The 27,260-nt window shown below is 51.6% G+C and overlaps 1 protein-coding gene across 1 annotated transcript in view; it reads right to left on the bottom strand.

The window, feature by feature from the left end:
* The window catches only part of COL2A1 (collagen type II alpha 1 chain), a 30,524-nt gene extending 16,811 nt beyond the window's left edge, over nt 1-13,713 (bottom strand). The window contains exons 1-16 of the mRNA XM_080659162.1: nt 13,471-13,713; nt 9,231-9,440; nt 7,782-7,798; nt 7,562-7,594; nt 7,425-7,457; nt 7,275-7,328; nt 7,038-7,139; nt 5,975-6,052; nt 5,300-5,344; nt 5,146-5,199; nt 4,679-4,732; nt 3,876-3,929; nt 3,461-3,514; nt 3,276-3,329; nt 2,933-2,977; nt 2,386-2,439 (exon numbers count right to left, since the gene is read on the bottom strand). Of these exons, the coding sequence (XP_080515288.1) occupies nt 2,386-2,439; nt 2,933-2,977; nt 3,276-3,329; nt 3,461-3,514; nt 3,876-3,929; nt 4,679-4,732; nt 5,146-5,199; nt 5,300-5,344; nt 5,975-6,052; nt 7,038-7,139; nt 7,275-7,328; nt 7,425-7,457; nt 7,562-7,594; nt 7,782-7,798; nt 9,231-9,440; nt 13,471-13,555 (1,026 nt within the window). The 5' untranslated portion in view covers nt 13,556-13,713. The remainder of the gene's footprint in view (nt 1-2,385; nt 2,440-2,932; nt 2,978-3,275; nt 3,330-3,460; nt 3,515-3,875; nt 3,930-4,678; nt 4,733-5,145; nt 5,200-5,299; nt 5,345-5,974; nt 6,053-7,037; nt 7,140-7,274; nt 7,329-7,424; nt 7,458-7,561; nt 7,595-7,781; nt 7,799-9,230; nt 9,441-13,470) is intronic.
* Nucleotides 13,714-27,260: the final 13,547 nt, after the last annotated feature.

Genomic DNA, 27,260 nt, shown 5'->3' with positions numbered 1-27,260 from the left:
AGGTAAGTGCCCTTGACCGGGAATTGAACCCTTGGCCCTTCAATGCGCAGGCCGAGGCTCTAGCACTGAGCCACACCAGCCAGGGCCCCATCATTTCTTAAACTTCAGTGTCGATCTCAAATATCCCCACCTTCAAGGCCAAGTTACCATTTAAAGATTCAGAGAACCGAGCCAAAGGAAAATGAAATAGCCGAGGAGCAACCTTGACTGGGATCCTCCTGCCCGCGCATAGCAGGCAGGCTTCCAGGGCTTGGGGAACCTCCCTGATGCAGGCTTGGTCAAGGCCTCCCCGGGGTTGACTCCAGCTGCCTCTGTACTCCGGCCCCTCCCTCCCTGCTCCCAAGGACACTAAGATGCTCACAGGATGTCCGCCCAGAAGGTACCAGCAGAACCCGAGGACCACATCCGAGCTTGTGCCCCCGAGGCTCCTTTACAGACAGGGAAGGCTGTCTCTCTCTCTCTCTCTCTCTCTCTCTCTCTCTCTCTAGGACCTGCACTTTGAGGGTTTTCCTGGGTTTGTGGTGAGCACCCCTCAGTGTATCTTTCAAGGCCCTGCAGAGCCCAGGAAACTTTCACCCAAACTCCAGGCCCCATTAGGCTAGGCTGAGCTGGGCCCAGCACCTGGTCCTTGGCAGGGGACTAGGAGGGCCAAAGGTAACCTTTCCCCGCCCACTTGCCTCTGCCTCTCTGCGGCAGCTGCAGAAGAAGGATGCTTTAGGGGGAGCTCATGTTTTAAATGAGACTCAACGCTTCTTCCTGGCTGTGCTCCATTTCTCCCGACTGGCTTTACGCAGGAAAGCAAGAGAAGACTTAGAAAAATGTCAGAGGGAACATTAAGCCTCAGCATTGGCCCGAGCGCCTTCTGGGCTGCCCTGGCTGCTTCTGGAAGCTCTGGGGCACCCTCCCTCCAGGGCTCAGCCAAAGGAGAGGCCCGGACTGGGCATGAGCAGAGGGGAACACCTGGTGAGGCTCCGAGAGGCCAGAGCTGGGGTGGCCTCTGAGGCTCTCCCTGCAGCAAGCCCCGGGGAAGACACAGTCTGGCCCAAAGGCGGGGCGGGGGGGGGGGGGGCACATGACTGCAGCAGGCAGAGGCCAACCCAGCCCAGTCCCTGGCCCAGCCTTGCCGCCAGGCCTGCATGTGGAGCTATGTGACGTTGTCAACCTTCTACGCCAAATCCTATGCACATCCTGCTGGCTTGACTACCATGGGGGCCAGAACCAGAAAGGTGGACCAGGAAGCAGGGCCCACTGTGCCCAGGGAGGAGGGAAAACAGGGCAGGGGGTACAGCTTGCCTTTGCCCCACACAGGGGCAGCCACCATGGCTCTGGGCCTGACCAGAAAGCCACAAGCCAGGCCCTGCTAATCTGGAGAAACAGCGGTGTTTCTTGGCAGGCTCAGCACTCTCTAATCCCCTCACACAAAGTGACCCTGGGACAAGGCACTTCAGCAGCTCTGGGTGACAAATGGGGGTCGTGGCTGCCGGTTACTTCACTGATCTGCTTTTGAGAGCAATTTCTGCCAAACAGATATATTATCTGGAAAACAGCACAACTGGGTGAAGCTGGTTTACTTTGGCCAGCCCTGCGAGGACCGGCGAGGAGGGGCCACAGTGTGTGGGTGGCCGGGGCATGAAGTCAACAGAAAGCATAATCTTTCTTAAACACGGCTTTCATCGTACCACTCGCCTGACTGAGTGCCTACAAGGGCCTCTGCTGCCACGGGATCAGAGCTAAGCACCTGCACCCTCCGGTTGCAAATCCCCTCGCTTCTCCTTGCCCGCATTTACAAGAGGCCACCAAAGTCTGAGGCTGCCAAGCACTGTCTTAAGCTATTTAACCTTTCTGTGCCTCGGTTTCTTCTTCTCTAAAATGGGGAGAAGAACAGAATCCACTCACAGGATCTGGGGGAGGATCAGATGAGGCAAGCATGTAAGGCCTTGCACAGAGGAGGTGCCCGTGACACGGCGGCCCGGCCACTGGTGTCATGCCACAGTAACAGCAGCTACACTTTCTAGGGCATCATCTGAGTAACCACGGGAATAAAAGTAGCCCCGCACTGTAGCCAGCTTAACTCTGTCCGTAAATTCAAACCGGATTGGCCGGGGAGTGGGTATGTGCTGTTGAGGGGATTGCCCAAATAAACCAGACTGTTTAAGAGAGAGTCCTGTCCTCGCCACCACCTTCCCAGGGCCCGCCCCCTGCTCCAACTGAGCAGATCCAGCCTGGGAATTTGTGATGGCAGATCGGAGTGCACCCTGAGGGATGATGGTAATCTACCCCTCACAGGGTCGTTTTGAGAGTCAAGTGAGTTACTCCATGTGAAAGTGCCTCGTAAACTCTAAAGTGCGGAGCAGATGCTGGCTTTGGGCCTTGTCAATCACTCACCACGGCGCCTGCAGGGCCAGTCCGTCCTCTCTCACCAGGCAGGCCACGGGGACCCTAGAACACACACCACAACAACACAGCGTGAGTTGACTCAACAACACTATGGGCCATCACTTCTACCTGCAGGCCCTTCCCAGACACCGTGGGGAGGAAGCATGCAGGCACCCAGCAGGCAAAGGTGTGGGCGCCTCCCCGCCTCCACCAGGAGTCCTAGCACACCAAAGGTCTGTCTGCCCAGAATAACATGCAGGCACTCCTGTTACTGATCAGGATCCTGGTTACAGGCACAACTGGCCTCCTAAACAGAATGTTTAAAACTTCAAGCACACAAACTGTGTGAAGGCTATTTCAAGGAACAGTTCGTGAAGCCTTGGCCAAATCATCTATTGAATACAGTTTGCTTTTTGCTCATAATGTAGATCAGTCTACAGAATTGAATATCTACTTTGCACAACAGAAACACTGTTATTTATGGACGGGCCTCTGCTGGGCTGGATGAGGTGTCTCAGAGTGTCTGGGGCCCTGCAGGGGGGATGCTCATACTCACCATGGGGCCCGGAGAACCATTCTCACCAGGGGAGCCACTCTCGCCCTGGAAAAAAGATGCACATGGTCACTGACTGGGACCCCACTGCCCCCCACCCCGGAAAACTCCCAAGGAAGAGGCTGAAAGCTCTGGTCACCTCGCCTCGCACTGACACCCCCAAGCCTCAGTTCTGTGAGGGACAACCCCTGAGCATGCTTCGTCCGTCAGGATACAGGACTGCGTGCTCCCAACCAACGCTGTCTGACATCCTGACTCCACTAGCTCAACAGTGTCTCCTTGACTGGGAAGAAAGACTCCATCACCTCCCTGCATGCCCTGTCCCAGAGAGCTTCCTGGTCCTCACCTTCACACCCGGAGCACCAGCTTCGCCCTTAGCACCATCCAGGCCTGGGTAGCCCTAGGGGACAAGAGGAAACATCGATCACACTTCTGGGGAACCCAGATAGGAAGACATACACATGTCCCCACATGCTTTTCTCTCCCCCAGAGCAATCCCTTCCTTCCAACACCCTCACCCACGATACTTACTCTGTGACCTTTGACACCAGGAAGTCCTGGGGTTCCTGGGAAGCCACGAGCACCCTGAATCCAAAGAGGAGATGTCAGGGCACAGAGCAGAGGAGCCTGGTGAAGGCTGCCCGAGCTGCTAGACAGCCTTTAGAGCCACTGCCTCAACCACCAGGGAGCAGGGGAGAAGCCCGCACTTAGATGTTCTTTCAGTAAATCCCAGAACCCCCTCACCTGCCTCACCCCATCTCATGCAAAGTAGGTAGAAACAACAGCTGCCCGGCCTCCCCCAAGGACCCATGTTAGGATCATGGGCATGATCATCAGCATGAAGGTGTGATACATGTGGGATGGCTGGAATTTCATTTTGGAAGTGAGCTAACTGAGCGGGATGAGCAAAAAGGAAGGTTTGAGGCTGGGGAAGGTGGGGCTTCACCTGAGGGCCAGGAGGGCCTCTTTCACCAGATTTTCCAGGCTTTCCAGCTTCACCCTGCAGGAAGAGATGCACCTCAGCTTCTTCGGAGACACGGTGGCATGAGGGGCACAGTCCAGACAGCGTCTCTCCTCTCAGCCCTCCATCCTTCACCCGCCTTCTTGCTCATCTCCCTCACCTCCTTCACTTTCCAGACTGCCCTAAAGGCCTTTCCCAGGTCACAGGATTCTTGGGGACAGCTACATGTTGGGTGGGCAAGCTCCTCCATCCCTGCCAGTCTCCACTTCCCCTGGGGGGCTCTCTCTCTGCCCTTCGGAGCTCTGCTGCCAGGGCTCGCGTCCCTAACCTGGGGAGGCTTGGCTCGCTAATGCCAATCGTAAGCATAGCTCAAGGGCCACCTCTGTCTCTTCACTGTGTTTGCATCCTTTGTAGACATCCTGACTCAGGCTGAGCTAGTCTGAACTCATTTACAATTAAGATAATGTTGGGTTGTTGAACATTTCTTTCTTTGTTTTTTCTTCTCTGTATCTTTTCCCCTGGTGTTCTCCCTCTCCCTTCTCTTGTTTCTCAATTTCCCTTCCTGGAGCTAATGATGTTTTAATTATTTCCCTTCCCAGTGAGTCCACAGCAGTCCCTGGGGCACTTGAAAGCTAAGTTGCAAGCAGGAGTGTAGACAGCAGACAGGGTCCCAGACTCTGACTGACCAGTCTCACCCTTTTGGGTGCTCCCACCCAGAGCCAAGCCCATCACTGCCCAGCACACACCCTCCAAGCCTTTCACAGAGGCAGCCACTCAGAAATACTCACATCATCACCAGGCTTTCCAGGGGGGCCTGGAGGACCACGGGGACCCATGGGACCCTGCAAAGGAAGAGTGTTTAAGAGGTGGTTGAAGGGGGAAGACAACGAATCAGTGGACAAAGTTTTGAGACTGTAGTTTTGGAAGCTAGTTCCCCTCTAAGGAAGGAAGATAGGAAAACCTCACTTTGTGCTCAGAGAGAGCAAAGGTGCAGAGCAGATCCCCATGGGAGGCAGCAGACAGCTCGGCCAACGATGGGCCAAAGGGGACAGCTAGGACAGGGTCCCTGGTGGTCCTTGGCACCCTGGTTCTCTGTCAGAGTCCCTCATAGTTAAGAAGTGACACCTGTATCTCCTCTGAGCCCTCCGCTGTGGGAAAGCCCAGGGCAGAGTGTGGGAAGGGGCGGTGACAGGACTGGAGTCTGAGCGGTACATCTGGGAGATTCCCCAGGAGGAGGGCCCGCGTTGGTACTCACTGAGACGCCGGGTTCCCCAGGTTCACCAGGGTTGCCTTGAAATCCTTGAGGTCCCTAAAAGGTAACGTTGAGAACCCAAGGTTGACCCCCACAAACCGACAGAGGGCTTGAAAGCAGCTGCGCTGTCCCGGAGAAGAAAAGACACAGTACTTACGGGAGCACCAGCGGGGCCTGGAGGTCCTCGCGGTCCCATGGGGCCCTGCATGGGGACAGAAAACGAGGAGGTTCCCTGGAATTGCTTCCCCAGAGGCCTCCAGGGTGCCACCTCCTTCCGGCCAGCAGCACAGACAAAGGACAAGGAGCTACTCTGTGGGCAGGGGGCCTACAGTGGCTGCTCCCTCTCATTTCCCACTCCCCACGCAACAATCCATTTTTATTTATAGGCACCATTTGGACAGAGAAGCTGGCCTCACTTTCTCCTGGACAGCAGCCATGTTTACTAACGTCTGAGTTTCATTTAGCCTGTGCCAAGTCGGAGCTGCAGGGCTGAGATTTCCTGCTGGAAGTCTTGTGGATGCGGAGAACAGTGGCTGCTGTCTGCATTCTTCAGTTCTCATTCCAAAAGCAATAGCAACTGGCCTTCTAACAGATCGGCCTATATGCATCTCTCCATCCTCATTCTTCTTAGCTGCCCCAGCACATCATTAAAACTGGCATCCATGGCCATTAAACACCAAATGCTTTGGGCTAACTAAATGGGAGGTTACATAACGGATGGAGAAGAGCTGCTCTAAGCAATTATCTGAAAAGTGAGGTTGACAGAGTCTCTGGCTCTGCTAAGGGCTGCCTCCTGCCATTTTGGCTGCCAAGAACCGGTGTCTTCTCTTACCATTGGTCCTTGCATTACTCCCATCTGGGCGCCACCAGCCTTCTCATCAAATCCTCCAGCCATCTGGGCGGCAAAGTTCTACAAATAAACCCAACAACATTAGGAGCTTGAGTGGCCCTAGTTTTTTCCTACTTGGCTAGGTAAGCTATTTCCGGGTAGAAAACCCTAGTTAGATAAACTCTTAATTTTTGGAGATTAACCTAGCATTGATCAGAATTACAAGTGGTTCCTGAAAAACATTTTGGAGATGTGTTTTTAGATGACAGTGGCATAATAATTTTCCTGGAAGATTAAGCATTATTTGGAAGAGTATTAGTTATTTGCATTGCATTTGATAAAATTGTTATTTTTAATTCTAAAATATTAAATATGCTAACATATATTGAAAAATATGACTAAAACGTCACTTTTAAAGGTGGTTCCCCACCACCACCACCACCAAGACTTTAATGCCCAGCAAAAGACTAAAATCAAGGTCTTGAAATATTTTAGCAAGGGACGTAGTAGGCATCAGTGAGTTTAAAGTTTAAACATTTAAAACATAGCCAGCATCAAAATGGCAAACCTGAAGAAACTGGGCAATAATATAATTTGTTGATTGGTTTGATTCCAAAAATGACTTTAGCCACACACCTTCACTCAGTGGGGTTCTTTCATGAGAATGAATAGTGGCTTGGAATGTACTTGGCAAGGACCAAGAAGAAATGTCTTCCAAGGACAGTGGTCACCCTTCTTCCAGGGAAGTACAAGTGCCCAGTCATCCTCTCCCCCAGCCCCCACACCCACTCCCAAGAACTGACCACACAGCACAGACGCCGGGGAGCCAGGTAACTGGAGACTTTCTTTGCAGAAATCCAGTGAGTGAAAAAAGTCAACCCTTAGTGCCACCGTCTCATGCCTAATATGTGATTCCACTAAATTACAGGCCGGGGGAGAGGCCCATGGGCAGGCTGTGTACACACTGCTGGCAGCCCTGGGAGCCAGCCAGGTAAGTGTGAGTAGCAATTTAGAAGCCACATTTCGGGAGGGACATCCTAAAGAAAGGGGATATAAGGATACTCACTCCACCAAGGCCAGGGGGACCAGGGGGGCCAGGGGGGCCCGGGGGGCCAGGATTTCCAGGGGTCCCAGGCTCTCCATCTCTGCCACGAGGTCCAGGGGCACCCTTGGCAGAAAGAGAAAAAAGCACCAGTGTGAAGCAGTGTTAGTGCAAGAGACCTCTGTCCACTGGCTGCCCTTGAGGTGGTAGCCAGGCACGTAGGGGGCCTTAGAGGGCTGGCAGCATTGTTTCTCTACTCACTTTTTCACCTTTGTCGCCACGATCACCTCTGGGTCCTTGTTCACCGGCAGGTCCCTGAAGGTGAAGAAATGTTGAGATCACAGCAGGACCAGGGCTTGCAGACCAGTAACTTGAGGAAGGGGCAGAGGAATGGCTTTCTCCCTTTCTTACCTGAGGCCCAGGGGGTCCTTTGGGTCCTACAATCTGTGAGAGAGAGACCCACAGAATGGCAAGTTAGAGGGGACCACAAGAAAATGGCCCAGTGAGAGCAATAGGAGCCACATGGCATGGGAATAATTTGTACTTACATCCTTGATGTCTCCAGGTTCTCCTTTCTGTCCCTAAAACATGACACAGTCTCAGGATAGAGCAGAGCAAGCCCACCAAGCCCCGAACACAAAATCCTGCCCAAGGTGCCCTCTGAAACAGACCTCTGCTGACATCTAAAAAGGGACAGGCTGCGTGAGCACAGCATTGCTCCTGAAGAAGGAACTAGAAAGGCAAACGCAAAAAAGAAGAAAACCTCACCTTTGGTCCTGGTTGCCCTGCAAGTGGAGAAAATAGAGAAGGAGAATGTAAGACTTGTGAGATAGAGAAGTACGAGTTCTTGTCACCCGAACACTCTTTACGGAATCAAACCCAAAGAAGGACACAACCAAGGAAGGAGGCAGCTTCCTGTTCCTCCACTGAACCCTCTGCTGGGGTGTTAGAGCTACTGGGGTCCCGGGGTTGCTGAGGTCCCATGAGGAACAGAAATGACCCAGACTTTGTTATTCAAAAAGCAGCCAGCATGCAAGAGAATGGAGCGGGGCCAGTGAAAAGAGAAAACGAAGAGCTCAAGGTCTAATCAGCCACCCAGAAAGCCCCGAAAGCAGTAGGTTCAGTCTCTTCTTTCCCCCACCACGTCGGAAGCTCTTCCCGCACAAGCCCTCCCAGAGAAAGTTAGGTAGTTAAAAAGGTCTTACATTCAGGCTGGGTCTCCTTGAAGCAAGCACAAGAAAACAAAAACAGCAGGGCATAGGCGTTATAAGGGCATTGCAGCCAGTGCCACCCCAAGCCAGTGACCTCTTGCCCTTTATAACAGCAACAATAAAGGCAACCAACACTTCACTCAGAGGCCCCCTCAGAAATGATCTGGGAATCTGGGACCTAAAAGCAGCTTCCCCAAGCAGCTCCCCAGGGTTGGTGACGTGTTAAGGAAAGGCAACCTCTCACTTCCTTTCAAGTTCTTTTCTACCTGAACAGAAGGGGAACCGTGAGGCCATCCACGAGGCCTGGACGTGGGTCCCCATCCCTCTGCAGGGAGACAGGGCAGGTAATGGAGTGCTGGGGAGGTCACCTGCGCTCGCATCATCCGCCTGCACTGATTCTAGCTGGGAGTTAACTGCCCACCAGAGTGCAGGCACAGGACGCAGTCCCAGCCCCATCTCCACCTTCACCACTTGGACTCCCAGAGCCCCGCTCCTCCTTCTCTTACTAATGTGCCTCTGAACTGGCAGTCCCCTCCAAGAGGGAGAAACAAGTGGAATCTGCCATTGATGTTCCCGTCTCACAGACGGAGGCTGCCCTCTGTCTCCGCGGCCAGCAGAGGCTTCTCCTCACTGAAGACCCTGTCTTTAGAGGTCTCCTGAGGAGAAGGAGGGATTAATCTGTGGCTTGGCCAGATGGAATATTCGATCTCCAGTGTGGCTCTAATATTTTGCAGGGATATTCCAGAGGCACTTTGTGGCATCACATCTGTCCTTCCATGTGTCTGGGAAGCACATATTTTGGAGGTAAGGAAGGACCCTCTAATGTCGGAGGCTCACTCAAGTTTCAACCTGCAAGTGAGAAGTGGCCTTTCCTTTCAGCCTCAGCTGCTGGGGTCCCATGGATAACCAGCCCCTCGGCTCTGCAGAGATGACCAGCATCCATGGGAAGGCAGTTGCTGCACCTGCAAGTAATTTATTTATGTGGAACAGGAAATAAATAAATTACGACCACTGGCAGTGGCGAGGTCAGTTGAGCAGATGGGGCAGCACTCTCCGAAGGGGGTCTCGGGGCTGAGGCAGTCTTTCATGTCTTCACAGATTATGTCGTCGCAGAGGACGGTCCCAGTGTCACAGACACAGATCCGGCAGGGCTCGGGCTTCCACACATCCTTATCATTATACCTCTGCCCATCCTGCACACAGCTGCCAGCCTTCTCTGCACCAAGGGTGGAGCAGGAGAAGCAAAGAGCAAAGGGAAGGAGGGGGTGGGAGTCAGAAGAGAAAAAGACAAAGAGGTTGCAGTCAACTTGACATCATTCGAAGGCTGAAGTATGTGGCCTCGGGCCACCCAAACATAAAGAACTTGAAAATTATTTTTCTAAGACATCATTCATTCTTCCATGTACTCAACAAATATTGATTGTGTGCCTTGCACTATGCTGTCTATTCACCAGTGAAAATCCTGAGCCAGCAACGAAGGCAGGAGGGGGAACAGTGTACCGACTGTGCAGTACTATCTTCTCTTCCTACCTCTAGTATGAGCCCTGATGATGGGGGCAGTGGGGGGGGGCAGCGGCAAATTAGAGTGGGAGCAGGACGAGATGAGACTCTGAATGGGAACTCAAGGACTGTGCAGGTAGACGGGAGGGGGAAAGGGAGACACCCTCCCCCCAGCACAGGAACAGAGGCCTTCTTTTTCCGCCTTCCCCTCCGAATGTCGGGATTCGCTAAATATCACTGATAGCTAATAGTCAGAAGACATGTAGAAAATTCTACCCACAAAAATTAGAATCTATAAACAGCCAGGTTCCCACTGTGGACATGGGATGGAGCAGCTGAAAGAAGGAGCTATTAGAATTAGGATCTTGTCCCATTCTTTAAACTATATTAGGATTAGGGCCAATTTGGGGAGGAGGAGAGGCCCATTCAAACAATACACTTGGACCCAAGCGGGCTAATAAAATGTCCTGGGAGGCAAGCAGGGCCAGAGGGCTCCCAGTGCTGACCTCTGCTGTAGCCCTCCCTGGAGAAGCCCTGCCTCCATCTGTAGGCAACACCCCAATCTGCAGGGCAGGGGGCTTTGAATGCTGGGCCTGGGCTAAGATTAACCGGTGAGGGCCTGGCCTGGGCTAAGAATGCAGACCAGGAATGGGAGGGACTAGTCCCTTCCACAGCGTCCTGCCATCTGGCATCCACCCTGCAAATGAAACCTGTGCTGACAAGAGCGCTCAGAGAGCGCCAAGGGCTGAAGAGCCCGCACCACGCGCTAGGGAGCGCCCAGCGCTGTTTTTCTCATCAAAATCCCCAAAGCAATGGCAACTGCAGGGGATGAATAATAGGAAAGAGCCACAAACCAGGTGGGCGGAGACCGAACCGGGCCTGCCCCCTGCTCTTTAAGCAGACTCTGAAAATCTAAAGATAAACCTCTTTTCTTCTTTTCCACTAGAAGAAATCCTCTCCGCCTTTAGGCAAGACAATCAGGAGGAGGGGAGGGCATCCCAAAGCCGCTGGGACACACCCACCCCTAAAATTGCTGGCGCTGCGGGGAAGGGGAAGGAGGAGAGGGTAATGGTCTCTGGTCCGGACTAAGGAAGAGCCCACTCTCACCTAAGAAGGCCCAGAATGCAAAGAGGGGGAAATGCTGGCAGAGGGAGGTGCACCCCCAATGCGGATCGAATTTCGCTTGGCAAGGCAACCGGGATGCGCGGGCGCAGGGGCGGGGCCAGGCGGCGCTGGGTGTGAGAGCCGCTGGGTGACTCTTTGTGGAGGCGGCTCTGGACATGGCTCGCCCACAGACACTGGGAGGGTGAAAAGTGGGATTAAATGACTGCCCCAGAAAGGAGCCAGCACCGTAACCGGATCCCCTAGGTGTGGACGGAGGAGCCCAGCACCACCATAATTGCTGTTCCAAACGGCTGCCGATAGCATCCCGGCGCGCCCGATCGGGTTCCGCTCATTACCGCAGCGCCGTATAAGTGATTCTTTGTAGCAGGCCAATTAAAAAGTTACCTCTTTCGGGGAACTGCTTCGCTCCGCCGCCGAATTGCGCAGGGCTGGAGTCCGGGAGGTGGCGGCGGGCGGGCACAGGGGGGCATTGTGGGAGAGGGTGTCGGGGAATCCGAGGGAACCCACCGGACCTCGCCTCGCATGAATGGGGCTTTTCTCGAGCGCACACAGAGCCCGATTCACAGGTCTCCGCAAGGAACCAGTTTAAATAAATACGGGCAGCGTTTCAGCCCCATCTGGAAGCCATCGCTGCCAATCTCCCAACGCAAACAAGCCTCACAAAGGAGGATTGAGGTCTCTCCCCCTAGCCGAGGAGCACTTTCGGAGGCGAGGGTTGTGAAATGCAGATGTGGGTCAAAGACGCCACTGCCAATAAGTTTCTCAAACTCTTGGAAAGATGGGGAGGAGGGGCGTGCCTGAGCTCCAGGTTTCTGACATTCCTGACGTTCACGCCGACTGCGCCTTTCCCCCTGTCAAATATTTAGGTCCGCCGACCATAGGGGATGGGGTTATGGAGCTGGGATACTCCGGGGCGCAAAATCAGCTACTAGGATGCACTCTCCCTGGGGAGGAGAAGCAGCGACTGGAAGAGCTGGGCCCACAAAACTGTGGAATTCACTCCCTCTCGAGGAAGCGGCGGCGGTGAGAGAGCTCTGCCACTTAAGTGAGCGCCTCCAATACCAGGTGGAGAATTTGGGAATTATTTTACGGTCACCTAGCTAATTCCTTTGTGCGCCAAAGCAGATGTCAATCAAGAAAACAGCTTTGTGAGTGTGTTCATGTAAATTTAGGACAAAATATAATCAGTCCTCCATTTACATGACACCGTACAGACACCGTATTCCAACAGGTGCCCCAGAGCGCACCGCCAACTTACTTAGCGCACCACCCAACCACCTGGCCAGGATCTCCTGCCCCAGGCTTCCTGCGGCTGCGCAGCGGGCTCCAGTCCTGCCCCAGTCCTGCCCCGCCTGGGTCAGCCGCTCTAATGAGCGGAAAGTCCTCCCAGGCCCGCAGCCTTAAAGAACCATCTCTGTGGACAGCCCGGTGGTAGACGAGACAGCACAGAGCCTCCTCGAGGGACTTTGATTCCCCCCTCCCCCCAAAAAAAGGTTGCCCTGCGATTGATTTACAATCTGTAACATACAAAGACAGGGCTGGAATCCCAGCCGTCGGAAACGTGCCCAAACACGTGGAAAAAAAGTCTCTCTACCTAATACACTTTCCAGGCTTCGTTTGTCCTGAATATAATCCCAGACTGAAGGACTTTGCGGAAGGAGGCCATGGCATGGTGCGGTCCCAACCGCCTTTGAACCAGATTGTAAAACTGCCATCTATCTCTAACGATATTGGGTTGGAATAGTTACAGCAATCGACCAACCGTACACACACACACACACACACACACACACACACGCAGCCTGGCTCAGTGAGTTTCAGAAACAGAAAAGTAACTCATTGTAATACCTCGGGGGGTTAGGGGGGAAGACCGCGGAGAGGGGGCGCTATTTCCAGGGGCGTTTGAAAAGCACGGTCTGATTGGAATGTTATCACCTTTCAGATGGCCTCTCTTCTGGGAAGTTTCAGGGAAAGCCGAGAGGCGAAAGAGGGCTGCACCTTGCTCCGGGCCAGCCCGGAGGGGGAGGGAACCGCGCTGAGGTCGCAGAGCGCCTCTCCGAAGCCTTTCTTTGTGGCCTCGGATTTCAGCCCACCAGTTTCAGAGCATCTCCTTTGTCTGCCTCCTCTTTGAACCCCCCAGCGACCAACCCCTGGACACGACTGCAAGGTCCACCCCTTGGCGCCGGCTTGCTCCTTCGCCAGTCCTTTCTTTCCTACTTCTAAGAACGATGGGCCACGACCTGTTTTGCTGAACTCTGAGTGCTTCGAGGAGGCGAGATGTGTGCGTGTGCTCCTAATTATCAAACTGGTGAAAAAGAGCGCGCTTAAATCTGTGCGCAAGCCTCTCCAACCCGACACTTTGCTTATTTAATATTCCGAGGCAGAGTAGGGACCTGCAAATGCCTCTAATCGTAACCCGCTTGGAGGACTCGGGACAGAGCCGCTGCCATGCAGACCTCCACTCGGCGAGCTCCTGAGCACCCTGCGCCCAAGTCTCGGCTCACTGTGACCCCAGGGGCCGCTCTAACCCGGACCCGCGGGCTTCAGAGCAGCAGGGACCGACTAGGAGGATGCGGAGGGACAGCACGGAAGGGCGGCAAGCAGGGACTTGGGCGACTTACGGACATCCTGGCCGTGACACCGAAGGACAGCGGCGACGAGCAGCGTCAGCAGCACCAGCGTCTGGGGAGCCCCGAGGCGCATCATGGCTCACCGCGGGGCCTGGCGGGGCCGGCCGAGCGGAGCGCAGCGAGGCGGCACGAGCACGGCGTGGGTGCGGGTCTCACCGCGCCCTCATGCAGGAGGCCCGAGGAGCAGGAGGAGGAGGCAGGAGACCCGGCAGCCCAGCGGCGCTCTGCGTCTTCTCCCCGCCGCGGCGCCCGTTATATGCGCCGGGCCCCACTGGAGGCTGGTGAACTGGCCCAAACCGCGGGCCGCCCCCGGCCCCCCGCGGGGCTGTAACCTGAGACCCCGCCCCCGGAGCCCGCCCCGGCCCCGCCAGAGCCCGCACCTGCCCGGCCCGGACCCCCTCTCAGCTAGCCCGGCTTCCTGCCCCCCACTCCCAGTGTGCCGAGTGGCCTGATCGGGCGGGGCGCGGAGTCGGCCCCTGTCCTCCCCCCTCCCATCGGGGGCTGCGGCGCTGCCCCCTCCGACCACAGTCGAGGAGGGGGGCCTCCGGCCCCTCCCCTCGGAGTGCTGCCCGATTGGAGGGGCGGGGGGTGTTTGCAGAGGCACAGGCCGCGAGCCCTGGACTGGGACGGAAAAGACTTGGGAAGGAGGAGGGAAAAGTGGCAGAAAGGAGCAGCGCGGGAGGTAGAGGGGGCACCGCGTTGTGACCTTGCACTGAGAGGGCGTGAGGGGTAGGGCTCTAGGGGAGTCCACGAAGGTATCTGGAACCCTAAATCTTAGAGACTGGCAAGCAGGGTCAAGTTTGGGGGCCCCTTTCCGGGGTACCTGGCCTCCGGGCTTCCACCTGGATGTTCAGAAGACAGCCCCACCCCCTCCCCCATCCAGCTCTGCGATGAAAGAGCCTCCTCTGGAGCCTGGGCAGACGTGGGCCGGAGGATCGCCAGGAAAGGGGCCGGTGTGCTGCAGCACAGAGGGAGACCTGTGTGAGGAGGGGGAGGGCGGAGGCCGGTCCTGGGAAGGGGATCGAGGAGCCAGGGAGGACGGAGAAAGCCGAGACTAAACCGTGCAGGCTGCCGAGGTGGGGGACTGTCTAGTTCCGGGCTCAGACGTGGTGTCTGCTCTTCCTGGCCCGGCTCCGGAGTCCGGGGGGAGTGGGCGCTGCCGCCCTGGTTGAGCAGCTCCAGCCAGAGACAGTTGGTCACTCTGCAGCCCCGTCCAGGGAGCGAGGAGGCCTCTCCAGCTGGACAGAGTTCCGTGAGCCAAGGGAGATGCCAGAATTTCCTAGTCGGCCCCCTGGCCCTCCGCTTCCCACCTCACCTCACCTTCTCTGGTGAGCGCCTGCTGGCACCTCAGCCCCAGGGCTCAGCTATGCCCCTTGCCTGGCTCCTGCCGCCTCCTTTGATAAGAGGGAGGAAAAGCCCCCAACGGACCTTCTTCCTCTTAAGGAGCTAGTTTTCTGTCCCTGAGGATTGTACGGTTCCCCCAAAGAACTTCAGGCAAATACAAGCTTGCATGAAACTCAGAATTGAGCCCTGACTTAACCAGAACTCCCCTTCTCAGCAGTAGGGTCTCTGCAGCCCTTTCCTCCTACAAGTTGAAAGACCCTGCTTCTACCCCCTCCCCCAGGCTTCCACAGGGGATTCCAGGCTCCCCGCCCCCCCCCATCCCCCATTGATTTGAAACTTCTGAATTCCAGGTGTGCAGAGCTTCACTTGTGTGCAAGTGTGTTGGCTGGATAGGGGAAGAAGTTCCATTGTTTAAAGAGACGCTGCCACGCTTTGTCCAGGCTGTATGGAGGTAGATGAAGGTTGGAACCACTGATCCCAGCGTCTCCTCTTGGGCCATGGGCCTTCCTTGACCCTTTTCCCATCCTCCTGTTCAACTCCTTGCGCTGAGCTCTGAGCCACTCCCCAGCCACAGCCTCTGCCAAGAGAAAGCTGGTCTCAGGGCCACAGTGTCCTGTGCCCTCCTTGGGGACATGGGTTCTGTCTTCTCCACCTGGAAGGTAGAATGACCAAATCCCACTCATTTCTTAAGACCCTCTAGGTGAAAACCCCTCTGAGACCCTTCCCTGATTTGTCTAGAATGTCAGTGTCTCTCTGCATCCCTCTGGCATTTATACCCTGAATCCACAATTATACTCTAAACTGCACACATTGTGTGTAGTTCTCATTTTTCCCCTTGTAGTCATTGGTCGCATCTTACCAATGAGCCTGGAAGCTCCTTGAAGACAAGCACAGGGCCCAGCACAATGCTGACACACAGACAAATTCAGCGAAACCCCCGTGGACTAAGGCATTCAAATGCAACCTATGATTTATGATGCAAGCAATATACCAGCAGCTATAAAGTTAGGCATTCATCCATTTGACCTCAACTACAAGTGGCCATAAGAATTCATCTGAAAAATAAGGGTTTTGGTGAAAACACTAAGATATATGAAACGTTGAAATCTATTTTAAAGTGATCTAGTTCAGTGAGCAGCAAAGAGATACATAGTTCTATTGCTAAGTTGCTCTTGATTTCACTCCCTGACTCTGATGATTCATCTTTGCCAGTGAACTGTATCTACATATAAGAGCTCTGGATTTTTTTCCAGTAATCATGGTTCATCTGTGAATGCCAAGTTTAGTTCTCCACTCTCTGTGGGGGGGAAAAAGCTTTCTTCTCAGAGATGAGAATTGACAAAAACAAACTAAAACTTAAGTTGACAAGGCCAAAATAAACTATGGAAATTAGTTAAGTTCTAAAGTCAACTAAACACCAATATTAATATTTTACTGATTCATGAATCCAAACAACTACAATTTTAAAACTTCTCATTTGTAACTCTGACTGGAATTGAACCTATAAGCATATATATATGCTTTTCGAACATAGTAGAGTCCTTCTTTACTCTATTAGCTCATAGTTTACATAGTGTATTAACAGGTAGTGTCATCTGACCTCACCATTCAGAAGTAGAAAGAAGGTAATATAGGAGAGCAGTTTTTGGATAAAGGCACAATAAGAACAGAAAGAAGGGCCCTGGCTGGTTTGGCTCAGTGGCTAGAGCGTTGGCCTGCGGACTAAAGGGTCCCAGGTTCGATTCTGGTCAAGGGCACGTACCTTGGTTGCAGACTTCTTCCAGACCCAGCCAGGGCCAGCAGGAGGCAACCAATTGATGTGTTTCTCTCACATCGATATTTCTCTCTCTCTGTCTTTCCCTCTCTCTTCCAGTCTCTCTAAAAACCAGTGGGAAAATATCCTTGGGCGAGGATTTAAAAAAAAAGGAAAGAAAAGAACAGCAAGAAGGGACAATAAGAGAGGAGATAGAAAAGCAAGAAGAGTTGATGCAATGAATATGGGAGAGGAGCTGGGCATAGAGGAATAAAGGGGGGGAATGGGAGACATCTGTCATACTATCAACAATAATATATATTTAAAAACTTGGCAGCCTAGGGCCAATAGGGTGGCGTTAATAGCTCTATAGTCCTCAATGGTTCCAGGGAATATTCTGTTTTATAGCATCGCTACAGTCCCTGTGGTTTATAATGATGAACTTAAATGTCGAACAAAATGTTAATTTAAGTGTATTTTCCTTGAGTAGACAGGAAAATACATATGTTTTCCACTTTCTAAAGGTCTCCATTAAACATAATGATAATAAATGTTCATTCACTCAATGTGAAGAATCTATGTCCTGGCAGAGTTAGATCGACGAGGACACACTGTGATTTCTAGGGCTGTAGAGCTGGAATCAGAGCTGCTGTTTCCCCACTTGGCGGGAGACTGGCTTCGGTGGCTGAGAACAAAAGTCCCACCTCCATCATTCACTTGCACCTTTAAGTACAACACGCCTAACTGTAGGTAGAACAGCTAGAAATAAGAGGCACAATTAGTGTATCTACCCCAAATCAGACCAACTTAGTGAGACAGATGGGTTGAACCAGTCATTTTGTGTTGTGTAGACAAAATAACTGTTTCACTATTTTTCTCTCTTTTATGGGGATATTAAATTTAGACATATGTAAACACAGCCTTATTGGGAAAGATGTTTGTAGGTAGACCGTAAAGAGAAGATCTCTTTCTCTCCCTTGACACAAATCTCATTTTAAAATAGTGATAAAAGCGAGGAAGGATCCACATTCCAAAGAGGCAAGCCCACCCCAAATATGGCAGGTGGTGAATGCACAGCCTTCACTCAGCCTCAGCCACACTTCACACAGACGGGCTGGCGGGGGAGAGGGTCCAGCTCCCTCAGTGACATTCCGCTTCTGTTGGTCGGGCTCGGCTCAGACATCCTTTCAAGATGTGTTTATGTTTTGCTTTGGCATTTTGGGGGCAGAGTAACAGGATCAGGACTGTCCAGGATAGGATTCCCAGATTTATTACATTCTAGGAGCATAAACGTGCTATTCTGTCTTCTCGATCGCAAACAGCATTAAGAGTCCCAGCCAGTCTCCTCGGCCCTGCCCCAGCGCCACACTGGAACTGAACACCCACTCCTGTCTGAAATGGGAAAACAGAGAATATTAAGAGACTATCTTTGAATCCATTGAGGAAACAAGAAAAAAAATGACTGAAAAATGCTGCAAAGAAAAAGAAATGCTGCAAGGAAGGCACTCTCCTACCTCCTAAAAGACAAATAAAAACAAACAGACAAAAAACCAAAAACAAAACAGAAAGAGCAGCATTCTGGAAGCCACAGAGCAAGCTGGAGAAGGTCCCTGGGAGAAGTGAGTCTCCAAGGGTGGGTGGGATTTTGTTTTAAAGGAAATGATTACATATATATATATATATATATATATATATATATATATGATTACATATATATATATATATATATATATATATATATATATATATATATATATAAATTTCAGAGAGGAAGGGAGCAGGAGAGAGAGATAGAAGTATCAATGATGACAGAGAATCATTGATCGGCTGCCTCCTGCACGCCCCCGCCCCTACTGGGGATGGAGCCCTTGACCAGAATTGAACCTGGGACCCCTCAGTCTGCAGGCCGACGCTCTATCCACTAAGCCAAACCAGTTAGGTTGGGTGGTTGGATTTTGAAATGCAGTGGGATAGTGAGAGGACAGGGCTCCTATATGAAAGCAAAGAAGGCAGATGAACCAGGAGACAAGGCAGGGGACCCAAAACACTGGGAGTCAGCCACAGAAGCCACTGGGATTAAAACGTGTCACCAGAGATGAAATCGAGGTCAGACACGGAGGACTCCACGAATGCCACTGGTTGTCGCTGAGTCAGGCTCAGACCTGCCTTTCCTACTTCTCATTGTCCCCTCTTCTATCTGTCTCCTACTAGATAAGCCTTTGAGGGAAAGAGAAATATGTCTGGGCTCTCTCTATATATAAAAATTGATTTTTTACAGAGAGGAAGAGAGAGGGATAGAGAATTAGAAACATCGATGAGAGAGAAACATCGATCAGCTGCCTCCTGCACACTCCCTACTGAGTATGTGCCCGCAACCAGGTACATGCCCTTGACCAGAATCGAACCTGGGACCCTTCAGTCTGCAGGCCGACACTCTATCCACTGAGCCAAACTGGTTAGAGCTGTCTGGGCTTTTTTAAGGCTTACTTTTGGAAGCAGTGGCTGTACTTTTACACAGAAATGATCTTCCCATTTCACTCTTTTTTTTTTTTCTATACACAACTCTTCATGCCAAATCTTGCATTTTCTTGAAGTGTGTGGCTTTAAAAACACATGTCTGTCTCATCAGCTCCCATGGCTCTGGGGTAAAGGGAAAGTCATAAACGCCCCATGCTGAGCTGTCGGAGCGCTCCCAGCAGAGGCTGCATGTGGAGCTCGTGGGTCCACATCCAGTGGTGGTCCAGCCACAGCCGTCTCCAAGGGCCAGACAGCATTTGCTCTGGGCACTAGTCACACATGGCACAGCCCAGTGGCTCTAGACGACACCCTTCGAGGGGCCAACAACCTGCCAGACATATGTAAGTGGGTGGCTTCTATCTCCTGTCTCTCTCCCTCTCATGAACTCTTCGCACTTACATATGGCCAGTACCATGGAGTTGCCCTCATTCATTCATTCATGCATGCATTTGTTCATTCATCTATTGCTCAAACATGTAGAGAAATCCTATATGAGTCTATTCACATACCTTCTTGAGAGCAGAGGCCATAACTTGGACATTCAAAGTGTTTTCCAGTCTCCCTGTCACTGTGCGGTCACCTAGTAAATGCTCTAAATTCTTGCCACTGGAAGTGTGGGCCATCGACCAGTAGCATTAACCTACCCGGGAGCTTGTTAGAAAAACAGAATCTACAAAATCAGGATTGGCATTTTACCAAAATCTCCAGATAACTCATTTGCCAGTTAAGGGTGGATACATGCTGGTCTAAATATTGGTGGACTGGTAGTGACGCGTGGCCCTGGCTAAGAGCAGCATGGTCTGTTAGCGGCTGGGATCACGTCTGTGCTGCGAGGAGGGACGGCAGAAAGAAGTGAGTTGAGGGAGAGGGATGGACAGCAGGTTGTAGAGCAGATAACAAATGCATGACTGGAAAGCCTGCTGCTGGGGTGGGGGTGTCAACTCTCAAGGGCTGTCTCCTTCTGAAGTCTGTGGGAGGTCACTTTTCCCATGTTCTATTTCTCTGACAGGAAACGGAATCGGTGCTAGGAAGGGACTGACCCACTCCAGAGCTTTGTCCTGAATTCCCTGGAGAGAGCATCAGGGCACAGCTGGGCACAGAGTAGCTGATGTCTTACCTCTTTCCCAAGGGCCTCCCAGCCCTGCCTCCTGGGAACTCCAGACCCACGAACTCTTCCCGAGTGGGAAGTATCATGGAAAGTAAGGAGCTAGACTGGGGTGCCTCTGGGCCGAGCAGGATATGTGCCCCCTCAGAGAGCCAGGCACCTGGAAACCAAGTTTATTCTCTCCAGTGGGTGGGGTGGGTCTGCCCTCCAGGAAGTCCCTGAAAAGCTCAAGGCAACGTGTGGTCAGCTTCGAGTGGGCCCCTGTGCCAAGAACAACCTTGGGAGGGAACAGAAGGACACTGCGTGCCACCCTTGCCCATGCAAAACTAGCGAGGGCGCCTTGTCTGCTCTGCCCGAGGCCCCTGTCCAGGGAGGGCTGGGGCACCACTGTACTCTGCACATCTGCACCCCACTGCAGCCGGCACCCCACTCCTCACCTGGCACCACCCACTGCCCAGACACCCCTCCCGCCCTGGGCTCAGACCCTTGGAGTCCTCCTTAACCGTCTCCCCTCACTCTGTCTCCCGTCCCCTTCCCCTCCCATCCCTGGACCAGCCTTCTGTCAGCTCCACTTGCTGAGCTGGGCATTTGCTAGGTGGTGTGGGGGACACCAAGCAAGATTGTTTGACGTGGATCCTGTCCTCAAAGAGAGTACCGCCTCAGAGATGTTCACATAAAAAGCCACACTTCGAGGCAAACGAGTTATAATATGATCTATTGTAACGTGGTGACACAGCTCAGCGCCATGCCACAGGTCCAGGCGCTCCGTTCTGGCCTGTAGCTGAGAACAGCTCTTCCTGACACAGGCTCAGGCAGTGAGGGCAGCCTGGTCACGCCTGTCCACAGTGTTTACTAACTGTTAGGATCTGCAGCAATCTGCCTTCTCCCACCTACCTCCATCCCCAATTATGCGTTTCTTCCTCTGGCACATTCACTAAGACACCAGCAAGGCCCCCACAATCGTTTTCGTTCCTTGTCAACTGGATATAAAGGACTCCATTTTCATGGGAACAAGAGTAAAAACATCCTGCTTGCACCCAGTTTCCTCCTATGCCTGCCCATCGAGAGGCCTGTCCACTTTCATCCTAAATGTATCTAGAAATGCACAATATGCATAATATTTTCCTGAATTAATATATAAAGAGATAGGGTGGCCCTTCACCTTGCCGGTTAGACACAGGAGCTGCACTTCCCAGCTCCATCCTCTTATCCTCTTGGGAGAATCACTGGGCTCCTTTGAACTTCACCCACAAAGCAGGGAACTGTGCTCACGGGCTCACGGTGAGGATGAATGAAGGAACAGAGGTGAAGTCTCAGCAGAGAGCTTTGCTGAGGATGCTCAGCGCCATGGGCAGTATCCTCAGCACTGCCTTCCTTGGTCTCCACCCCATGTCCTTTGCCCTTGCCCTCCACCCCCAAAATACCAGAAAGAAGCAATCTCACAACTCGATTTCTCATTTAGTTGAGCCCCGTTAGCATTTTTATCTTACCAGTTATGTTTCCATGTGTTTGGATTACAATGGACAGGATCTAGGTTGATTGATGAATAGCCTGGAATTTGAGGTGCAGAGTTGGAGATGTTGTAAAATCAGTAAAGCAAACTCGGCATTCACAAACTTTCAGTATGACCTGCAAAGGAAACTTTGCCCTAGGGACACATGGGCCCAACGCTTGGGCACAACTTTTCCCTAAGAAGGAGAACAGAACTTTCAAGGTTATCATGAAAGCTAGGGAGACTAGGAGAGCAACTGACCGCCACAAAAAGACGCGTTTGATATAACTGTGAAAAGATCAAGATTTGAGAGGAAATGACCTGAAAGGCTTTTTGATCTGGTTTGATGAGAATCTCCAGAGGATCTAACTCTGAGATATGAGAGGGAGAAGTTGTCCTTCTCAAGTCAGCTGGTATTTCCAGGCAGGGAGAACAGTTTAAAATGAGTAAAAAAAAAACACACTTATATCTAAGTGTTTTTGTCTCTTTAAGTCTTGCTTGAAATTTTGTAACTTTATTTATAAATTACTTATCCTGATCCTCTGTGATCTTTATATCTAACTGTAGTAATAAAGGGATCTAGTTTGTCAGGAAAGATATATTTAAATAGGAAACTGCATGTTCCGATTGCCTGCAGATAAGATAAAGCCTCCACCTGGTGGCAGAGGGTCACAATTGCAGGCACAGCACCCAGCAGCAAATGGCCTGAGGAGTGCTGATTTGGCCAATGCCACCTAAGAGCAAACATCACATCCTCTCCTCTTGTAGAAGGGCTGTAAATACCTAACATTCTACTTGTGAAGTTAGTTAGAATGTTACTCTTGGTGAGATTACACCTACTGATGGTAAGTAAATTAGACCACTTAACACATGTTAGCTTCCCCAATATTAATGCCTTGTGAGTGTCTGTCCACTTTGGTGTATTGGTCCTTGATATTAAATTAAAGGGCAGTGGTGACTTTTGTCTAGCACCGATTCTCAATGGAGGTGACACTGGGTGATGAGAACTATTGGATAATTTTCTATCCTGAAAACTTGTGAGTAACATGATCAAGACTAGGGTGGGGAAGAGATAAGGAAATTTTGAGAAACATTGGCTGTTGTCAGATAATGCATTCATCAACAGCGGACTGACCACCACTTTGGCACGCTGGGCTGCACAGCTTGCAAATATGCAGGGTGGTGTGTCTGGAGATTCACAAAAGGAACCACTATTTCTTCTTTCCAGCTTGGAAACAGTGTTCATCGCTTCAACTTTCTTTACTCACAGTGAGTTACTCATTAAAGAGGTTGCTTTATTGCTGAGATATGTATATGTGTGTGTGGGGGGGGGTAGTTTTAGTTATCCCAGAAGGAGTGTGTCCAGCACCTTGTGGTGGGTAGAGGTGAGAAGACAGGAAAAAGGCAGTTTCATTATCATCCTTTCCAACAAACATTTAAAGAGCACCTGTATTGTGTACTGTGCCATAGATGCACATGTATGTAATGTTCTATTCCTTTCCTTGAATAGCTTATACATTCTTACAAATCTCATGGGCATGAAGCAGTAGAAAAAACACTGGCCTCGAAGTCAGGAAGCCTAAATTTAACACCGATCTATGCCTCTAACTAGCCACGTGATCTTGATCAAGCTGCTTTACTCTGAGGGCCTTAGTGCTTCTCCTGGGAAATGAGGCAGCTGCCTGTGGTTTTGTGATGAGAGGCACCAGTTCGTTTCTTTCCCTACCCCTTTACCCTCATCCTCACAGAATTTAGATTTACTATCAATGACCCATCAATTTAATCTGAAAATCAACCACTGGGAAGCTAAAACAAGAGATCAACTGGCTGAAGGGTTAACTTTCCCACCCAGTGTGGCTAAGTCAGCTGAACCCTCCCCTGCCTCTGGGACTCAGCACCCCGCTCCCGGCCCTACCTGTCTCCTGGGTCCAGACCAGTTGCCCAAGGAAAGGCAGAGCAGTTGTCCACAAATAGGAAGCAGGCCTCCTCCAGGCACTTCCCTTTCCCTAAGACCCAGAGAAAGTGCCTTGAGAGAGAGAATGTGTCTAGATTTGTCTCCTGTGCTTTGGGCTTGGAAGAGTCCCCATCAGCTGCTCGTGGGCACCTCAGCTGGTCTTCTGGGCTCTCATGACTCATGATGACAGATGCTCTGATGCTCTGACAGGAAGTTCACCTGGAGCCCTGTGTGTTCTTGCCTGAGTCATGGGCCAGCCAGAGGTAGGGAAGGAATTCCCAGAGCAACCTGGTGTTAACCTCTAGCCAAACTGACATTCCTATTGAGCTGTCCTGGGTAAAACTCTCCGAGAATGCTAATTGGCGCTCAAGCAGACATCAGTGAGTCAGCCGATGTTTACGGGGCGGTAGTCTGTGGACAAAAGCGTCAGTGCTCTAACCTGAACACCTGCTGCAGGTCCAGCGCACAGGCACGATGTGCAGAGAACAAAAGAAATGTTTGTGATCCCTGCCACCGATAAAGCTTCAGCCACATTTAAAGAGATGGTCACTTGCCCTGGCTGGGTGGCTCAGTTGGTTGGAGCATCGTTCCATGCACCAAATGGTTGTGGGTTCAATTTCCAATCAGGGTGCACACAGGAGGCAATGGATCAGTGTTTCTCACATGAATGTTTCTCTCTCTGTCTCTCTCTCTCTCTGAGAATCAATAAAAATGTATCCTCGGGTGAGGATTTAAAGAGATGGCCACTCAAATAGGGTTTCAGGGACAGAGCTGCTCTAAGAATCTGCCTAATAGAACTCTCAGATGATGGAAGTATTCTATATCTTCTGTCCCTTAGGGTAGCCCCTAGCCACATGGGGTGATTGAGTACTTGAAATATGACGAATGCAATTGAGAAACTAAATTTTAAGTTTATTTCATTTTAATTGGTTTTACTTTTCATTAAAAAGCCAGAGATGGCTAGTAGCTACCATACTGGACCATACAACACATTCTTGCCTCTCCAGCAGCCTCACATCACCTGGGAGACTGTTAGAAATACAGACAGCCCAGCCCTACTGAATCAGAACCTTCATTCTAACAAGATCCTGAGGTCATCTGTTTGCACGTTAAGGTTGAGAGGCACTAGTCTAGGGCAGGGCTTTCCGTCTTGACTGCATGTTAGAATCACTTGCATATTGGGGAGCTTTTGAAACTCCCAATCTGTGACTGCACCCCAGACAAATTAAACCAGAATTACTTGGGGGGAGGGCATGGAATCTGGGCATCAATGCTACCTAATCCCCTGTGTGATTCAGTGAGCACCCAAGGTTGAGAACAGCTGCCCTCAGGCCATGTAGCCAGCTGGGGCCACACTCCGATGGCCAATGGCCGATGGCCGAGTCCATCTGAGGGCCAGCAACTTGTGTAGCCTCTGCATTCACTTGGGCCTGGCTGGGAAGCCAAAGGGAGTTATTCATCCTCAGCAAGTGTGAGAACTGGCTGGGCCTATGTTTGTTTCCAATGCCCAAGTGAGATGTTCATTAGCTTTTGACAAAACACATCCAAATGCCACACCATCAAAGCATATTGGACCGGCGGATGACTGACGGGGGAAGGGCTGATTCATTCCTCGCTCTGTGACCTGGATCACCTTGCCATCCCGGAGCAGCCCCATGAAGGGAGCTATTCTTCCCATCCAGGATGGAGGTGGCTGGTTTTTCCAATGCCACTTGTCTTCTGCTGCCACTCAGTAAGTGTCTGAGGGCCACTGGGGTCAAAGAGAAAAGGTGGGTTTTCCTGAAGAGCCGGACTCTCTCTTCCTGTTGATCCCAACGGGACCTGAGAGGCTCCAGCCACTTTCTAGTGACAAATGGCATTTGCAGAGATGAGCCCTCATCTTCCAGTTGGTGAAGGTTCGGGACAAGCATGTTGAAATCTGCCTCTGAGGAAATCAGGTCTCAGGAGCAGCAAGGCTGTCTGAGGGCAGGAGCTGCAGCCCACGTGCAGCACCGGTTTCCAGTCTCACTGAGGAATGTCACCCTTGACTTAGGTGAGATGGAGATGCAAGTGGTTCACGTTAGAAATGGGATCCCCAACATATGATTATTAGCTCATTTGTCTTGACATGTCTATAGGATTCATAGTTCTTGTGATCCCATGCCGACCTTAGAAGGCTTGGCCGAGACAAGGGTGCCCTCGGGAAGGTTACAAGAGAGCAAGCTGTGATGCTTTCCCATCATGGGGCAAGGGAGGCATGAGGGTCAGCCCTGGGAGTGTCCAGGACAGCCTGAGCAGGTGCCTCTGCGGCTCTCCCTCCACGTCCACCTCCACATGCCAGCTACCCAGTGTCCTGCAGATGTCCAGATATCCTTAGAAAGCTTTGTTAGCCAACGGCCCCTGGGCCACAAGCCACATCTGAATGAGCTCTCTGTGCTCCAACTGGGCATGAGCTCATTTCCAGGGAAGAATCAGGAAAGAGCAGAGGGAAGATTGTCTCCTCCATGGCCGTGTAGGGGAGGTTGTGCCCAATGGAAACAGACGTGGGCCAATGTTACTCAGCTGTCTCAACTCTACTGCTGGTCCGCTGTCTCAGTGAAGACTCCGTCACCCACCTACACAGTTGTCTGTGCTGTATAGTTAGCACTTTGCAAAATGCTGCCTAATTCTTCAATGGCACTTATTAGCACGCCATAAAGCATCAGGACCCAGCAGGCCACTTGAAGGTCCAATGATCCAACCTCTTGACTTAGAGGCAGGGCAATGAGGCCGAGGGGCCAGAGCTATGAAAAAAAAGGCCCTGGCTGGTTTGGCTCAGTGGATAGAGCGTCAGCCTGTGGGCTGAAGGGTCCCAGGTTCTATTCCAGTCAAAGGCACATGCCCGGGTTTTGGGCTTGATCCCCAGTAGCAGGCATGCAGGAGGCAGCCAATCAATGATTCTCTCTCATCATTGATGTTTCTCTCTCTCCCTTTCCCTTCCTCTCTGAAATCAATAAAATATACCTAAAAAAAAAAAAAAAGATCTGCCCTTCTCAGGGGAAGCAGAGGCATTAACCTGGGAAGTGGTGTTTTTTTAAAAAAGAACTTTGAGATTTTATTCATGGATTTTATTTTATTTTTTTGGCATCAATTTTCATTTTAAAATACTGTATATTCTGATTACTGAGATTTTTCAGTGCACCTTAAACTTTGCACCCAAGGCGAGTGCCTCGCTCGCCTAAATCCTATGCCGGGCCCTGGCAGGAAGGCTAGAGACTTGCCCAAGGTGACACTAGCTTGGACAAGAGGCAAAAGGAGAACTTGTGTCCTCCAACTATGTCCACCTTCTTATTCTCTATCAGCTTCCGGTGCAAGTCCTGTTTTTCCCAATAAGGGAGAACTTGTCCAATAACAACACCCTTACAGGCTTATATCCCAGCCCAAGAAGCAATATTAAAAAATCCAAGAAACGGCAAAATTGTTCCCTAAGTAAAGGATTATTGTTGGTGACAGTATCAAAACACTGACACCACAGTGAGATACCAATAAATACAGAAACACATGCCCAAATGTGGACCACTTCCCCAGCCCAGCCAGCCCTCCTCTCGCCTGCCCTGCTTTGGGAACCACAGAGCCCCTTCCCATCCTCCGAAACTCA

The sequence above is a fragment of the Plecotus auritus genome (genome assembly GCF_963455305.1).
Source record: "Plecotus auritus genome assembly, chromosome: 3".
Classification (NCBI taxonomy): domain Eukaryota; kingdom Metazoa; phylum Chordata; class Mammalia; order Chiroptera; family Vespertilionidae; genus Plecotus; species Plecotus auritus.
Note: the sequence above shows the minus strand (reverse complement) of the source record. Positions and strands in the feature narration are given on the sequence as shown.